Source organism: Neoarius graeffei, chromosome 5 (assembly GCF_027579695.1).
Source record: "Neoarius graeffei isolate fNeoGra1 chromosome 5, fNeoGra1.pri, whole genome shotgun sequence".
In the NCBI taxonomy this organism is placed as follows: Eukaryota; Metazoa; Chordata; class Actinopteri; order Siluriformes; family Ariidae; genus Neoarius; species Neoarius graeffei.
Genome location: NC_083573.1, coordinates 60,144,298 through 60,162,994, shown reverse-complemented (window position 1 = coordinate 60,162,994; position 18,697 = coordinate 60,144,298). Strand labels below are relative to the sequence as shown.

The following is an 18,697-nucleotide window of genomic DNA, read 5'->3' as shown; positions in this document are numbered from 1 at the left end:
TACTGTATCAGTGTGGTGTGGCATGGAGGTGATCAGTCTGTGGCACTGCTGAGGTGTTACTGAAGCCCAGGTTGCTTTGATAGTGGCCTTCAGCGTATCTGTATTTTTGGGTTGGGTGTTTCTCATCTTCCTCTTGACAATACCCCATAGATTCTCTATGGGGTTCAGGTCAGGCAAGTTGGCTGGCCAATCAAACACAGTAATATCATGGTCAGCAAACCATTTGGTAGTAGTTTTGGCACTGTGGGTAGGTGCTAAGTCCTGTTGGAAAAGAAAATCAGCATCTCCAAAAAGTTCGTCAGCAGATGGAAGCATGAAGTGCTCTAAAATCTCCTGGTAGATGGCTGTGTTGACTTTGGACTTGATAAAATACAGTGGACCAACACCAGCAGATGACATGGCACCCTAAATCATCACAGACTGTGGAAACTTCACACTGGACTTCAAACACCTTGGATTCTGTGCCTCTCCACTCTTCCTCCAGACTCTAGAACTGTGATTTCCAAATTAAATGCAAAATGTACTTTCATCTGAAAAGAGGACTTTGGACCACTGAGCAACAGTCCATTTCTTTCTCTCCTTAGCCCAGATAAGACACTTCTGACATTGTCTCTGGCTCAGGAGTAGCTTGATATTAGGAATGCAAAAGTTGTATCCCCTTTCTTGAAGATGTCTGTTCGTTATGGGTCTTGATACACTGACACCAGCTTCAGTCCACTCCTTGTGAAGCTCTGCCAAGTTCTTGAATCAACTTTTCTTGACAATCCTCTCAAGACTGTGGCCATCCCTGTTGCTTGTGCACCTTTTCCAGCCACCCTTTTCAGCAATGACCTTTTGTGGCTTACCCTCCTTGTGGAGGGCATCAGTGATCATCTTCTGGACAACAGTCAAGTCAGTCTTCCCCATTACTGTGGTTGTGTGTACTGAACTAGACCGAGAGATACACTATGTTCATGCTGTTTTACTCAAACCTGAAATGAAATATTCTAATATTTTGAGACGGGGTTTTTTTCTGTTTTTGTACTGTATGCCATACTGATTAAAATTAAAATAGAAAAATGCTTGAAACATTTTAGTTTATGTGTAATGAGTCTATAATATATAACATTTTCACTTTCTTAAATAACTGATGGAAAATATTGAACTTTTTCACAATATTCTAATTTTTTGAGATGCACTAGTATATATACAGTATATACTGTATGCAAATGTGAGTGTGAATGGTTGTCTGTGTCTATGTGTCAGCCCTGTGATGACCTGGCGACTTGTCCAGGGTGTACCCCGCCTTTCGCCCGTAGTCAGCTGGGATAGGCTCCAGCTTGCCTGCGACCCTGTAGAACAGGATAAAGTGGCTAGAGATAATGAGATGAGATACTGTATGCACTAACCACTACATATCAGGAACACGACACAAGACCTGCCATTTTAGAGATATTCTGATCCAGCCATCTGGCAATTGCAAATTGGCCCTTGTCAAAGTCACTCAGTTCCTTATGTTCATCCATATGTCAACTTCAGGAACTGACCGTTCAGACCCTTGACAGGTGCTATTGTAGCAAGGTAATCAAAATTACTCATGTCATGTTGACTTTTTTGACAACATGCCAGAAAAATTGACTCGCTGACAAACATGTTGACTTGTCATTGTCTAGCAATCCCAGATAAATATAAAGTTTATTTGAAGGATAAACTCCTTGAGATGAACCATCTCGTTTTCAAAGAGTCCTCAACATAAGTACACAAAAAAATACAATACATAAAATATAAAACAAAATGTTAATACACTCACATACACAGACAAAAGCTCTCCCAGTCCTAGCCATTCTCACACCCATTGATTCCCCTATGATACCAGAATACATACAACAAATGTACACATGCCCATACAAAGCTATGTACATGCATTTACATGCAGGTACACATTACAGATAAATTATTACCAAATTTCAACAGCAAGTTGCTTGCAAATAAGTAAAAAGAGATGCCTCAGAGCTCTGAAATTAAGTAATAGATCTAAGTAGACCAGGCAGATTATTCCAGTCTGATGAGTTTTAAATTTAACAGCACATCACCCAATTTCTTTAGAAATTCTAGGAACAAAGAAAAAAGGGTGCTTGACTTTATGCCTTAGCCTATATGTAGACCTATATGTAATTAAAAATTGTTTCAGATAAGAGGGATTTTATCTCATCTCATTATCTCTAGCCGCTCCATCCTTCTACAGGGTCGCAGGCAAGCTGGAGCCTATCCCAGCTGACTACGGGCGAAAGGCGGGGTACACCCTGGACAAGTCGCCAGGTCATCACAGGGCGGACACATAGACACAGACAACCATTCACACTCACGGTCAATTTAGAGTCACCAGTTAACCTAACCTGCATGTCTTTGGGGGAAACCGGAGCACCCGGAGGAAACCCACGCGGACACGGGGAGAACATGCAAACTCCGCACAGAAAGGCCCTCGCCGGCCCCGGGGCTCGAACCCAGGACCTTCTTGCTGTGAGGCGACAGCGCTAACCACTACACCACCGTGCCGCCAGAGGGATTTTATATATATATATATATACACTTTCGTCTCCATTGCTCCCTGTCTTCCGCATCCTTCTCTACCACACCTGCCACTTTCACGTCCTCTTTCACCACATCCATGTATCTCCTCTTTGGCCTTCCTCGTTTTTGTGTGCCTGGCAGCTCCATCCTCAACATTCTCCTTCCAACATGCTCTGCATCTCTTCTCAGGATGTGCCCATACCATCTCAGTCTCATCTCTCTTAGCTTAATTCCCAAGCTCTCCACATGTGCTGTCCCTCTGATGTGCTCGTTCCTTATCCTGTCCTACCTTGTCACTCCCATCGCAAACCTTAACATCCTCAATTCCGCCACCTCCAACTTTGCCTCCTGTCTCTTCGTTAAGGGTACGGTCTCCAATCCATACATCACAGCTGGTCTCACTACTGTCTTATACATCTTACCTTTCACTTTTGCTGGGACTTTCCTATCACAAATGATTCCCGAAATCCTTCTCCAACTGCTACACCCTACCTGCACTCTCTTTCTCACCTCACTATCGCAGCCCCCATTTTCTTATATATATATATATATATATATATATATATATATATATATATATATATATATATATAAACAAGTGTTGCCAGGCAAAACAAACCTCACCTGACAGTTTGGCCTATTCACTTCACCTTACAAGGTGAATCCATGACCTTCAGTTTGACATTTCAAGGTCACTCAAGGTCAACATTCATGATGCTAAATGAAAGCCCATATGGGACCACCTATATGTTGATAATGGTAATATTTCTCAATCATCAGCTGTAAGGTTATAGTCCTATGAAAATCCATGACCTTGAGTTTGACATTTCAAAGTCATTCAAGGTCAAAGGTCATGGTAGCAACTGAAAGCCCATATGGGACTTCTTATATGTTGATAATGGTAAACATCTGTCTATCATTAACCATTTTAAAGTTATGAGCCTCTAAAAACCTGTGACCTTGAGTTTGACCTTTCAAGGTCACTCATGGTCAAAGGCCATGGTGTCAAATGAGAGCCCATATATGACTTTCTATATGTCAATAATATTAAGTATCTGTCTATCTTGAACCATTTCACAGTTATGAGCCTCTGAAAATCTGTGACCCTGCATATGACCTTTCAAAGTCACTCAAGGTCAAAGGTCATGGTGCCAAATGAAAGCTCATATATGACTTCCTATATGTCGATAATATTAAGTATCTCTCTATCTTGAACCATTTCCCACTTATGAGCCTCTGAAAACCCACGGCCTTGACCCCTGACATTTGACCCCCAACCGCTAAGACAACTATGCTCTCATAGTTTCAATGGAATATCAATGGAAGCAGAATTGAAAGCTGAACATTTTGGATTTGGTTTGATGTAAATACGATGAATATAAAGGAAGATATTGTGGGGGGGAAAAAGATTTTGACCTTTTTGGTGACCTTGACCTTGACCAGATGACCCTCAAAATGTTGGAGGTTCTATTTGAGACCAATGCCCATCTATCCTGAAAGTTTCATGAAGTTTGGTCCAGCCGTTTTCCCATAATGTTGCTAACAAAAAAGAAAAAGAAAAAAGAAACCCCACCAAAAACAATACCTCACCCCCTGGTGGACTCTATCCCGGGCAAGGTAATAAATTACAACCAGTGAAACTGTGTTCTATATTTAGGTATTAACCAACTGAGCATATCACACATATAACAATGATGAAAGGACACCTCAAAACAAATCTACAGAGACTATTATAAACGTCATTGAGAGAGCAAAGATTTGTTCCTGATATGTTCTGATAGGCAATATCTGCATAACCTATTATTGGTAATACAGTATCATCTGTGAAATAATTCCTGACCTATAGGGTAAAACAGCTAATAGAACAATATATTTTCAGGCTATAATTTATTGTATTTATGATTGAATTAATATGGGGAATTAATATGTTTGTTACTAGAACTGAAGTATTGCATCAAATATTGGTTTGATGCAATACTTCAGTTCTAGTAACAAACAAAACATAAGACATTGTCTTATTCAGTAGTTTATTAAAGGAAAACCATTTTTTGAACAGCATCAAAATCAGCCTGTAGTGTATACTGCCAGATTTGTGAGATATCAGTCTTAGAAGACTAGATCACAGTATCATCGGCATATAATTGAATATGACAATCAGAGCGTATTTGTGGGAGATCATTAATTAAAAACAGACAACAGCAACAGCCCTAAAAATGAACCTTGTGGCACACCTTTTTCCATGATCATAAAATCTGATATGCTAAAACATGAGAAGCAAGCTTGATGAACTCAATCTCCAGACCATCTGGATCAGCACCACGACCTGACCATAGATCGCAAATAACGTACTGAGTCTCAATCAGGTGAATTTTTCTAAAGGAGAGCGAGCTACCACATGTAAAGTTGTTTAGTGAAATCTTAGAATCAGGAAAATCAGAAAATTGTGAGCTGTGGGCAGAAGAAAAGTGCTGGTTGAAGACATTGGCAATTACAGAGGGATCATTAACAATTTCATTATTAGCTCTAATGTGAGCATTTGAACTTTTGGTGAATCTGTTAGTTATGCTATTGATTCTGTCCCAGAACTGTTTAGGGTTATTAAAATTATTTACTAAGGAATCTGTATAGTAATTAGATTTGGCATTTCTTGTTTTGGTTGTACATGTGCTTCTTCAGTGTTTATATGCAATCCCTGAAGAAAAGTTACTATTTGGGGAATTCAACGGTTCACCAGATCCAGTTCCATCCATTATCCGTAACTGCTTATCCTGTGCAGGATCGCAGGCAAGCTGGAGCCTATCCCAGCTGACTATGGGCAAGAGGCAGGGTACACCCTGGACAAATCGCCAGGTCATCGCAGCCAGATCCAGTTGATAAGGAATATTCTCAGAACAGCTTCCAACTAAGGGCATTTAAGGCCTATAAATTAGAGGCTCTTGTGCACAGGTGTTTGAACTACTTGGTCACAATGCTCAGTCTATTTGTCCTGAAGAGCCAAACCCACTGGCTCAGAGGACCTGCCTGAGGTTGCCAAATCTTTTCCTACATTTGCAATAGTAGATCTGCTCAAGGAGGAAGCCGCCAGGGTGTTGCAACTCCTCGCAACGGCATGTAGGAATCTAATATCAGAGCATGACTTTATGGACCTCACTTTGTGCATATGGGCCTTATCATGCTGGAACAGCTTTGAGCTAGCCCTCTTAGTTCCAGTGTAGGGCAATCCTAATGCTACAGCATATGAAGACATTTTAGACAAATACATCCTTTAAACTTTGTGCAAAAAGCTTGGGGAAGGCCCACATATGAGTATATGAGTGGAATAGTCAAGTGAGAAAACATTTCCGAGTACATGTGCCACTGAACAAGACATACAATCCCATGATCATATAATGGTGCAGAGAATGGGATGCACCATTGCACAGTCCCAGTAGCTGAGCTGCTTTCAGTGATGCTAAGTGTGGATGTCCCTACTTGAGAAGCTTCCATGCAAAGTTAAGAGAGCCATCAAACCTTGTAAAACCATAATGATTGATTTATCTGTCTGTCACAGATGGATGGCCCTCAATTCTAGTTACTTGATGTGTTCTGATGTCACATGCCCACATAACCTCTATATGCCAGTTATACCATCCTGCTCCAACCAGTATGAGAGGCATATGTGGTGGTTATCTCTCTACAATTCAGCAATGCTTCCAATTGGACCCCTTTTTTTAGGAATGCCTTTCATTATCACCAAGCTAAAGTCTGTACACCTCTTGGTGAGATGAGGACATGTCTCACCCTGTGGTATTTGAAGTCTCTGCAGACTGATAACCCACTTCTCAAGGTCTCTTAGTTTCAGCATGCCCAAAGGAACCATCACTGTGGCTACCAATAGCAGTCCTTGCATTCTCAGCAGGAACCAATATGCCCATAGTGGACTGGTTGAATATGGTGAGTGCAATAATTGGGGTGACTACCATTCTCAGTTAATATAGCTTCATACCAAATAATTGTTTGACCTCTTTTGGTGTTGCACCAGGAGAGTGGACTTGTCCTGAATAGTTGCATAGAAGCCATTCCTCCAAAGACCTGATGCATCTGGCAATCAGAGATAGCAGTCATCTTCATTCAAACAAAACTCAAAATACTTGCAGTATAAGAGACAAGCAGAAAGATATAACTTTTGATTGTAATGCCTGAAAATTGGAAGGCAAATTTCAAACTGCATCTGTGAGCAATGGGAATATGGAAATAGGCTCTGAGCAGATCCACTGGCATGAGCCAGTCCTGTGGTTGCACAGCTTGAATTATATCTGACAACTTTAACATATGGAAGGGAGTGGATTTTAAGAATTAATTCAGCTCTCTTAAATCTAGAATTTTCTGCTCTTCTGAATAAGAAAGTATGTTGACAAACCCTTTGTTCTGAATAGTAAAGTCAATCTTTTCAATCACACCTCTGTTTAAGGGTAACAAACTCACTGGGTCAGAGTAACAATCATACTAGTATCTTATATCCATGAGCCCTGAGGCACCAAGAGGGCCCCCCTGCTTAAGGCCTGTCCCATGGGGTGACTGGAAGACACCTGGGCACTTGCTAGGGTCCTGAGGGCATGACTCCAACTGTGTAAGAGTCACACAATTCAATTGGACTTTGGTAGTTGTTGGAATGCAGGACTAGGCTGAAGTGACATAAAGGTCAGGCAATTTTGCCATTCTAGTTTTGTGATTCTAAACTCTCCATTCTCCTTTCCAGGGCCTCTTTGACAACATTTCTGGCACACAAGGCTGATTTTACATGTTTCTTTTACACATGTCCTGCAAGGCAGACTATGCTAACAATACATGTGCATAAATAAGGCTAGCGGAGAACCCTCCATGTCCTGGCCTGGTGTACCACTACCAAGAGGGAGATGTCAGTTGGAACTGCCTTTTAATAAGGACCAATGCTAACAGGAGAATAGCTAATATATTGCTGGTGCATGCACATGATGAAATATCATAACTTCTCACTAGCATGTCATCTCACTCGTATGTCTGCATTCAGTGCTCAGACAGGCACATACTGTATAGCTGTAGAGCTTTGCCTGGTGAGACCACCAATAATGCAATGTAGGTACTGTAGATGTGTGACCCCATCTGACCTGCTCATTGTCCATCATATTAGCTAAGATGCACATCACCAGTGGTGCATGCAAGATGCCAAAAGCTGATCCAAACTTGTTTTCAGACACTACTGAGGTCAGAGTTAAACATGGTGGTTCAACTCCTAGGTAATTATTAGCCTGGAAAACCTCCCAGATGCTGCTGTAGCCATAACAGACTCTCACTTCTCAAATGTGGACTGCGAAGAAAGGCTAGTCATTGTGCTTTATGGAGGGCTCTTTTAAGGGACGTGTGCTTCCGTTCTCGTTTCCAGTATGATTTAAGTTGAGACACATCTACCACCTTGTTGCCTATACACTTAGAAAGCATCTCAGGCTGCTTTCACTTTCTTACTATTCTTAATACTCATTGTGGACATGGGAGCATTGGCAAGCTGTTAGACTATGGCATTTAAGTCAAACTCGACACTGGGTTCAAACACTGGCACTGAAAGTGCACAGCTTGCAACATGGATCATTAAATAAGACAGGTAACCAAAAACAGTATGTTGTGGTATAATAAGGCAAGAAGAAGTTAGAGTAAATGGCTGTAGGACAGCAGTATTTATTACAAACAATGCATCATGCTCTACTTTGTAACTTTGTTGAAATGTCTCAGCATGTATGTGTGTGCTCACAAAAAGGTGCTTCCCAATGCCACTAGCAGTTAGAAGGAGAGAAAAGGAACTAATTGATATGTCTACTCCCAGGCCAGTAGAAGCTTGCTGAATGCCACAAATGCACCATGTCCAGGCTTGCTAGACAGAGAGAATGAAAGTGTCACATTATAACTAATTATTATTATTATTATTATTATTATTATTATAGTAATAGATACTTGTAAATGTTTTCATAATAAATACTTGTAAATATATTTTTTAAATCAAACTCTGATCACTTTGTCTCAAATATTCAGTTTTAGAACAAAACCTATTACCATTCAAAATAGCACTGTCCCTCATAGGTGCCTGTTTGCTTTACATTCTCAGCCAGCTCCAGCTCCACACCCAAATGGAAGTCAGATAAGCCATGTGGTCGGCCCAGATAGCGCAAGGTTCCAGTGCTAATTCGGCCTGTAGGCAGCAAAACTCTGACCCTGTGGCCAATTTGCAGGTCCAGTGGGGAATGGGGCACAAAGACTCTTTGGGGACGAGTGCCACTTCTCCATGAAACCCACGGTGAATAATAAAAAATAAATTAAGGTGAGCAAAAAAACCAAATCAATGTTCTGAGACTGAACACTAATGTACGTAAACATGAATTCTGTGACTGCATACTTCTTTAAGGAACAAAAATGCAGTTCACAGTCAGTTTGCATTTTCTAATTCTTTAAGTGTATATTGAAAAGTGAGATTAAGAGAGCTTGTTTGTACCTTGTGCTAACAGACATGGCAGATGAAGATCTGGAGTCAGCAGTAGCGCAAAAGGAGCCCTGGCTGCAGGTCAGACTGTTTGAGTAAGCCACATCGTGCAGTATTTTCATGTCCATTTGGTGGATTTTGTTCAGGCCACCTTATAGAAACCAGGAAGCAACAGTAAGTGTTTCCTGCTAAGAGTACTGACAAAATCAACTACTCCTTGAGGGAAAACAAAAAGTGCTGTCAGTCAAATAACTTACTGGAACAGCCAGATTTCTTTTCTTCAAAATTGTGTCTATTCTCCAAGTCAGACTCTCTGAAGATCTCACTCATTTCTGTTGAATCATTTGCTTTGTGCAAGGCACCTGTCCTACTGACAATCTCAGAGTATAACTAAAAAGGATACAATCACATAAATTTAATTTCCAAAGTGAGTTTATCACCAGTCTCATTTAACAAATGCATGGAGTAACTACAACATAAATGTCCACATACCTGATCCCTTAGATCATGCTGTCTCTTCTGTAGCTCCATGAACCGCATTTCCCATGTTGCTTTTTGATTGGCAATCTGAGCTTTCAGGTCCTGAATATCATTTTCAGCTTTCAGTAGTCTCATGTGTAAGGCGCCGCTGTGCTTATGGTGATGTGACTTTTCCCAGGTGTGTTTTCTCTCAGATTCTTCAAAATTTTGTAATAATTTGTCAGAACTTTAGTCAAAGTGTTGTTTTTCAGAGTGAGAAGCATTTTTAATGTCACCATTCTGCCCCCTGATGGGCAGGTAGAAGCACAGCATAAATGTACAAATTATAAAGCATCACAGATGGCAAACCTTGTAACATTAAGCATGCATTACCCATTTGGTTGCTACTGGTAATAAAAAAAACCACTGAAATTAGAGCAATAACTTATATTAATAAATTATGTTGTATATTATATTTGAAATAAAAACCTGTAAAGTGTTGCTCATGGGTGCAACATTCAGTTTCAGATTCATGTGGTATCCGTGGTGTAGATTTTATGACACAGTATGGGTTTATCTATAATACAACCAACATAGCATATTATCTGAGAAACATTTATTTTATTTTTTATAATTTTAATAGGAATAAATAGCAATAAATATGTAAAAGACAAGTTGAAATTAATTAATTGCAGTACTTAATTAAACAGACTCACCCAGAAAAACCTCCAACAGCATAACAGGCCTTTCAGAGTCCAGACAACTGCTGACCACAGGACATGTGTCACCATACTGAGGTATTTTTATTGTTACATGGTTGCTAGTTATCTGTAAAAATCAGGTCAGACAGAGTTAATCTAGTTAATGTTCACTACAAGGAAACATTTGATGAATGTGATATATGAATTCTCCACATACCACCATACACATGCAATGCTTACACTTCTCCCACAAACATGACACGTTTACCAGATTAAATCACAAGAACAGATAAAACAAATATAAAATGTGGTCAAACCTTGATGCTGTATTTCCTAGTGTTGTAAGCTGTTGAGGATTTCTATACAGAATAAAAAGTCTGTCGATTTTTTTAATCACATAATGGTTGGATGCACAGGATAATGTGTTGCTACAACTGAGACGCCTGATGCTAAAATGACCATGGCTCTAAATCCTATATAATCTGCTTAGGCACTGAGCTGTATGGTGCACTTGTGTCCCCTTACATGCTAATTTTGGTCTCTGATCCTATTTACACAAGTACAAATAACTGTGCCTTGTTGGGAAGTGAGGTCTTGTACTGCATGTAAAATCCTGAAGCCACCACACCTGGGAATTTTGCATGAATTTTGAATTTATTCCTTTTACTGACAGTTTGATGAAGGATGTTCTTTTAGTAAATTTATCCTCTTATTCAGGGCGGCACAGTGGTGTAGTGGTTAGCACTGTCACCTCCCAGCGGTCGGCGAGGGCCTTTCTGTGTGGAATTTGCATCTTCTCCCCGTGGGTTTCCTCCAGGTACTCCGGTTTCCCCCGCAGTCCAAAGACATGCAGGTTAGGCTAAGTGGTGGCTCTAAATTGACCGTAGGTGTGAATGTGAGTGTGAATGGTTGTCTGTGTCTATGTGTCAGCCCTGTGATGACCTGGCGACAGATACGGTCTAATGTAAACTTGGCCTATATTGACTGTAGGTGCGAATGTGAATGTGAATGGTTGTTTGTCTCTGATGTCGGCCCTGTGATGACCTGGCGACTTGTCCAGGGTGTACCCTGCCTCTTGCCCATAGTCAGCTGGGATAGGCTCCAGCTTGCCTGCGACCCTGCAGAACAGGATAAGAGGCTACAGATAATGAGATGAGATAATGGATGGATGGACTTCTTATTCAATGGCTCTTGTTGTTCAGCATGACTGCCACAAGAGGGCGAAATAATACCTTTATGATCTATCTTGGCTGTTGGCTCCTTAATCTTCCATTAGTGGACTCATGGGAATTCAAAAAATGATTTTCCAAATTAACTCGCATTTCATTTTTGTTACTCAGATGCTCTTTGGATTGTTTATGTACAAACTAATTATCTTCAAAGGATGAATAGGATCATTTTTGGAGATGTCTCCGACTTGTAATTTACTCCATAGATAGTTTCAGTCAGCCTGTACTGTACAGCCTGTACTGTCTGTTCAGTAATCTCTATTAGTTCGTCAAATAACAAGGACTGTTTAGCTGAATAGTCAACATCAATAGTAAATTGTAATGCTCTCACATATCACTAGAGCAAATATATATATAATCTCATTATCTCTAGCTGCTTTATCCTGTTCTACAGGGTCGCAAGCAAGCTGGAGCCTATCCCAGCTGACTAGCCGGGGTACACCCTGGACAAGTCGCCAGGTCATCACAGGGCTGACACATAGACACAGACAACCAGTCACACTCACATTCACACCTACGGTCAATTTAGAGTCACCAGTTAACCTAACCTGCATGTCTTTGGACTGTGGGGGAAACCGGAGCACCCGGAGGAAACCCACGCGGACACGGGGAGAACATGCAAACTCCACACAGAAAGGCCCTCGTCAGCCACAGGGCTCGAACCCGGACCTTCTTGCTGTGAGACGACAGCGCTAACCACTACACCACCGTGCCGCTATTATTATTATTGTACATAGACTTTTGATGCAACAATTATAGATTTTACAAAAAGTTAAGAACAGGGGGGTAACTTACCAGTATTGAATGCTGATTCTGATCGAATGTAATTCAATGTTCTGTCAATCCAATGTACAAAGTCAAAGCTCTAACAGTAAAAATGGTACAAGACCAAAAAGCCTGAACAACAACCCAACTTATATACAATCTATCTACAGGTTGACAATTCAAGCTCAAAGTGACTTTTGGTTATAATTAATTGTTACATTTCAGTTGTTCATAACGAAAGGGTTTTGCTGAGTGAAGTCCTCCTGTAAAAGTCTCCATCACTTTTCCTTGCCTCCAAGTAGAACTTTGACAATATTTTCTCTATTGCTTTCTTTTTCCAGTTTTTCGATGTCTGTCAGTATGTTTTTCTCTTGTAAATATGCATGAAGAATATCCAGTGAAGTTTTGGTAACCTTTCAAGTGTTCAGCATGTCTTTCTCTTTAAATCTTCTGCTTTTCACGAAGCAAACCTTGCGGCCGTGTTTGTGTACAAACTGTCACAGTCACTAACTAGCGCGGAAGTTTTACGTCTCCAATGTGTCTCTTTTCCAGTTTTTTAATGTCCTTTGGTGTGTTTTTCTCTTGTAAATATGTGTGAAGAATATATAATCAAGTTTTGGTAGCCTTTCGGGTGTTCTGTGCGTCTTTAGTTTCAGTTTTCAGTTGATTTATTTTGTGCTTAAACCTAGCACTGGATCTTCTCTCTTTCCCAGCCGACAAAGAAATGATTGTGCGCATGTGTAGTAGAAAAGTTTTGTCATTGGATCTTCACATGAGCTCCAATGTGTGATGTCGTGTTTTCTTGACAACATGCAATATTATAACAATATTGCATGCTCATTCTCCATCGGGGAGAGTGGCATAATACCGTACATGGAGGATTAGTGATATGATAAAAATATTGCATGCCATCAATAAACCCACTAGAAGGAAATAGAATACATGTTTTTATTCCATGGAAAAAGTGACCCGTATGTACAGTATAATAATTGAGCTTATTGTCTGAACACATGAATCTCTGTTGAAACATGTCATTTTCCATTAGGAATTTCAGCATGGAAAGTTCATCATCAGTGTCATTGTGGATGTCCTCAGGGAATAATATTTGCTTTATTTATTCTGTTTGCATAGCATTGTGGTGTTTGATATCAGAACATCAGTAAGATTGACAAATAATGGTGGACTTCCTATTAAGTAAACCCAAAGGAGTAGACTGGCATTTTTAATCGTGATTTAGTTTATGATATTTACTTGCTGTTACACTGAATATTACAATGTATTTAGGATATGCTACTGAGGTAGTAAAATTGCCATAAATCATTTCGTTGTTTTTTTCAGACTTCACATTTACAACTTTGTCACCACTAATTATATAGTTTCACCTCTTGAGCATATACTGTATATGCTATTATAGATCAAACCACTTCATAGAAGGTGACTTGAATCAGTGTAGGAGGGCAATGCTTTTTTTTTTTTAATTTAAGGTTTTTAGTGTGATAGTATTCTTAGATCCTCGCATGAGTATTTGTTTGTGATGGAGACTACAAAGCATTTCTGTTGGTCTCTCTGGATAAGGGTGCCTGCCAAATGCTGTAAATGCCGTGTGGATAAATGAGCTTACATGGTAGCCTAAAAGCTTATGAATAAATAAATAACTGTGATGCTTGTGTTACTGTGCTGCTCAAAAAGGCCAATGTCATCTTCCAAATAGGAGTGTAAATACACTGAACTGAGGCTTCTTTCTCAGAGGCTTCATTAGTCTCCACTAGCTACATCAAGACAGATGCTGTTGTCTGGTTGTGCTGCGTCTTCCAAGACAAAGGCAAGAGATAATTCTATTATCATTGTCTCACCAACCTCTCTGTAATGTTTGCCTTTGAGGTAGGCTATAGTAGTCACATACCATTCATTATATTCACACAAAGATTCCTGTTTGTTATGTCCTGCCACCTGTTCCATGCTGCTTTTTTATGGAGGCCTGGCTAGTGCATGATCAGCTTATGTTTATCTTGCCTTTTAAGCACTGCATACGGTAATCATCACTGACAATGTGATGACATTGAGTACATATTCAAATTAAATTTTAATTTAACTAATTTAAATCGCTTCTTACATTCACTCTTAAAGCCGGTTCTTTGTACAACCCCGATTCCAAAAAAGTTGGGACACAGTACAAATTGTAAATAAAAACGGAATGCAATGATGTAGAAGTTTCAAAATTCCATATTTTATTCAGAATAGAACATAGATGACATATCAAATGTTTAAACTGAGAAAATTTGTCATTTAAAGAGAAAAATTAGGTGATTTTAAATTTCATGACAACAACACATCTCAAAAAAGTTGGGACAAGGCGATGTTTACCACTGTGAGACATCCCCTTTTCTCTTTACAACAGTCTGTAAACGTCTGGGGACTGAGGAGACAAGTTGCTCAAGTTTAGGGATAGGAATGTTAATCCATTCTTGTCCAATGTAGGATTCTAGTTGCTCAACTGTCTTAGGTCTTTTTTGTTGTATCTTCCATTTTATGGTGCGCCAAATGTTTTCTATGGGTGAAAGATCTGGACTGCAGGCTGGCCAGTTCAGTACCCGGACCCTTCTTCTACGCAGCCATGATGCTGTAATTGATGCAGTATGTGGTTTGGCATTGTCATGGTGGAAAATGCAAGGAATTCCCTGAAAGAGACGTCATCTGGATGGGAGCATATGTTGCTCTAGAACCTGGATATACCTTTCAGCATTGATGGTGTCTTTCCAGATGTGTAAGCTGCCCATGCCACAAGCACTAATGCAACCCCATACCATCAGGGATGCAGGCTTCTGAACTGAGTGCTGATAACAGCTCAGGTCGTCCTTCTCGTCTTTAATCTGAATGACACGGTGTCCCTGATTTCCATAAAGAACTTCAAATTTTGATTCGTCTGACCACAGAACAGTTTTCCACTTTGCCACAGTCCATTTTAAATGAGCCTTGGCCCAGAGAAGACGTCTGCGCTTCTGGATCATGTTTAGATATGGCTTCTTCTTTGAACTATAGAGTTTTAGCTGGCAATGACGGATGGCACAGTGAATTGTGTTCACAGATAATGTTCTCTGGAAATATTCCTGAGCCCATTTTGTGATTTCCAATACAGAAGCATGCCTGTATGTGATGCAGTGCCGTCTAAGGGCCCGAAGATCACGGGCACCCAGTATGGTTTTCCGGCCTTGACCCTTACACACAGAGATTCTTCCAGATTCTCTGAATCTTTTGATGATATTATGCACTGTAGATGATGATACAGTATGTTCAAACTCTTTGCAATTTTACACTGTCAAACTCCTTTCTGATATTGCTCCACTATTTGTCGGGGCAGAATTAGGGGGATTGGTGATCCTCTTCCCATCTTTACTTCTGAGAGCCGCTGCCACTCCAAGATGCTCTTTTTATACCCAGTCATGTTAATGACCTATTGCCAATTGACCTAATGAGTTGCAATTTGGTCCTCCAGCTGTTCCTTTTTTGTACCTTTAACTTTTCCAGCCTCTTATTGCCCTGTCCCAACTTTTTTGAGATGTGTTGCTGTCATGAAATTTCAAATGAGCCTTTTATGGCATGAAATTTCAAAATGTCTCACTTTCGACATTTGATATGTTGTCTATGTTCTATTGTGAATACAATATCAGTTTTTGAGATTTGTAAATTATTGCATTCCATTTTTATTTACAATTTGTACTTTGTCCCAACTTTTTTGGAATCGGGGTTGTACATACATACATACAAAGCTCCAACACATGATTTGAAAACAAGCAGTTTAAAATCTTTCTTTAGCAACATGTGGCATATGAAATACCCAATGTTACATATGTTTTATTGAGACACTAACTCGTCATCTTATTAAGAGCTTATTAGTTTCCGAGTTTAGCAGTAGCGATAAACCTCTTCTCTCGTTTTTCTTTTTTTATATCAGTAGAGGGGCAGTGAATTTGTTTTCCTTGTTCAGAACTCATTCCATGTACCTTCAGGTTTACATGCAAAGTAAGAAGCAACATCATTACATTTGTTTATAACCAACATTTCTTATGGAAATAAGAGAAATGGGGCAGAATACATTCACAACCAAATATTTTGAATGCAAAATTTAGCCAACAGCTGCATTATTGTTTTTGATGTATGTTTTTTTCCTCCCAGCTATATTTGCCTTCAGTGTCATGCAATTACTTGCCATAACCTGCCTTTTATACTCTAAACATTTGAAACTTTTTTTTATTTTCAGCCTCTACTATAAGAATAATACAGATCTGATGAAGAAACATGATCTGGATGCAAATTATAATGTGGAACTTCTGTTACCTGAGTGACTCATATTCTTTTGTATCTGGGGATGGCTATATTATTTGTATTCCATAGCATGTATCCCCATACAAAGGGATAACTATATTCATGAGGTACATGCAGGGCCGTCGACAGGGGGGGACAACCGGGTATTTTGTCCCGGGCCCAGGCATGGGGGGGGGGGGGGGGGGGGGGGCAGAACTGGTCCCTCATGAAGATGCCATTAATCATTGTTTCATTTCAAAATGTGTTGATTTGGGGGAGAAAAATGTGCTATATTTGCATTCAATGAATGATTTCTGGTTCTTTTGCCTTTATTGTCTTCGAAAATAGATTCAAGAACCCACGTACCACCCCTAATGCAGAAATGGTTTGGTCTTTGATTAAGGCGCCAAATAACACGGCACTATAGAGATCTTGCAGTCACGTGACCGGAAAGTACACAACCGCCATCTTGTCGGTCAAAAACACCGCTGAATACTGCTGCACTCGTGTACAGAATGGATCAATTTCAACCGACGGACTACACGGCTCATTTTTCTAATGAACAGATAACTAGATATATGTCTAAAATAAACGATCTACAGATTAGTGACCCTTATGGCTTACCGGACGGAGTTTTCACGACCGGATTTTGAACTGCCAGCGGAATACCCGGACGTGTATGATTACCTCATCAACTTTCCCTCGCTGTTCAGTGGTGAAGCACTGCGTGCTTATAAATCTCTGCACAGTTATCTTTACAGAAATTCAGGATTTGTCAGCGACTCAGATGTGGCATCTTGTAAACAAAATAATCCTCATTGGATGGGTAAGTCACTTAAGTATTGAGTATAGCACTGACCAGCCGATTATAGAATAGAATAAGGTAATTCCAAATCGTCCATGTTGTTTACATGGATCTGGCGTTGGAGAGGTAGAGGCTTGGCAGTGGAGATTTGAGTGGCTGTTTGTATGTGTATATGTATGTGGCAATCATATCCAAATGTTTTAGGCACGCTTGCTGAGCTGCGCTGAGCTGGACTCCAGTTAGCTGAAAGCCCGTGGAACGCTGCCTCTTGTTAATTAAACCTTATTTTGTTGGAAATCATCCCGTGTAGATACGACGGCATGTGAAATTGCCAGCTAGATAGAGTTTAATGTAACGAATGGGCTATAAATGGGGTGTTTTGAGGTTAGTCTGTTGCAAAACATTAAACTTTCGCTTAGACTGGATACTCTTCAAACAATTCCCTTGCTCAAGTGAAAAATGATAGGCCTGTATGAAAAGCGCAATTAATGAAAGTAGCCTAACAAGCCCTAAATGAATAAAACAACCTCTGTTTTATTGTTGTTGCTTACACGTTAAGATTTTGAAATCTTCTCGGTCCAGTTCTATATCCAGGGAACATTGTAATCCTTTTGGTTTATCCGTAATAAACATGTCAGCCCCCAGGTCAGATAGGCTAATGTTACGTGGTTGGGAGGGTGTCAATTTTTTTTGTAACATTCTAAATCGAGTACGGAAAGGACTTTTATGAAAAACAAGACAAAAAATACACTGAAAAACTCACTGTACACATCACTAGTGGTGATGCTTCTATGTTCAGATTTTGGGAAAGCCATAACTCCGTTCTCATTGAGGCCCAGTTCCATCCCGTAAACAATCATTTTGGTTTGTCAACTACCTGCGCTCAAACATGTCACAGGAGAGGCTCAATGGGCTGGCTATGCTCTCTATAGAGCGCGAACTTGCAAAGAAGCTGGACTTCAATGACGTTTATGAAAAACAAGACAAAAAATACACTGAAAAACTCACTGTACACATCACTAGCAATGTGCCGGACTTTGCCACAGCAAAAGTCCGGCACATTGCATTTCGCACCTGAATAGTTGCAGACTAAGGAAATGTTCAAACTGTAAATATGTTGAAATAAAATGGTTGACTGTTATAATGGGCTTGGAATACCTGTTATTTAAGGGTTGGAGTGAATGGAGACTGTGAAAAGAGGGGTTGGGTGTGGGTGGTTGCTGTGTGGCGATGTGCGTGCGCGCGCGCGCGTGTGGGGGGGCACTCAGATTGTGGGGGGGGCCCACTCAGATTATTTTGTCCCGGGCCCAGCCAAAGCTGTCAACGGCCCTGGGTACATGTATGGAGCATGAAATAGAGGAAAGTGTGATTTTTTTTTTTTCAAGAATTACCAAACACA

General features: G+C 40.2%; 1 protein-coding gene across 3 annotated transcripts; it reads right to left on the bottom strand.

Annotated features, from left to right (window-relative positions):
• Window positions 1–7,903: 7,903 nt before the first annotated feature.
• LOC132886086 (uncharacterized) lies at window positions 7,904–10,293 on the bottom strand. 3 transcript variants are annotated; one of them, XM_060920640.1, is made up of 7 exons: window positions 10,213–10,293; window positions 9,986–10,073; window positions 9,530–9,714; window positions 9,295–9,427; window positions 9,050–9,188; window positions 8,614–8,838; window positions 7,904–8,434 (listed from the first exon to the last, which is right to left on the bottom strand). In XM_060920640.1, the coding sequence occupies exons 1-7, from the start codon at window positions 10,285–10,287 to the stop codon at window positions 8,377–8,379; spliced, it is 903 nt and encodes a 300-aa protein (XP_060776623.1). In that variant the 5' UTR covers window positions 10,288–10,293; the 3' UTR covers window positions 7,904–8,376. The 3 variants fall into 3 exon arrangements, with proteins under 3 accessions (XP_060776623.1, XP_060776624.1, XP_060776625.1); XM_060920641.1 differs by having other exon boundaries at window positions 8,614–8,835; XM_060920642.1 differs by lacking the exons at window positions 9,986–10,073; window positions 10,213–10,293 and having other exon boundaries at window positions 9,530–9,775.
• Between the last annotated feature and the right edge of the window lie 8,404 nt (window positions 10,294–18,697).

Excerpts from the sequence above, each read along its gene's own strand:
- LOC132886086 (XM_060920640.1), bottom strand. The coding sequence starts at position 10,287 with ATGGTGACACATGTCCTGTGGTCAGCAGTTGTCTGGACTCTGAAAGGC. Across the intron at positions 9,189-9,294 it reads AAAGAAATCTGGCTGTTCCA|GTGGCCTGAACAAAATCCAC; the intron begins GTAAGTTATTTG and ends GGTTTCTATAAG. Across the intron at positions 8,839-9,049 it reads GCCATGTCTGTTAGCACAAG|AAGTGGCACTCGTCCCCAAA; the intron begins GTACAAACAAGC and ends GGTTTCATGGAG.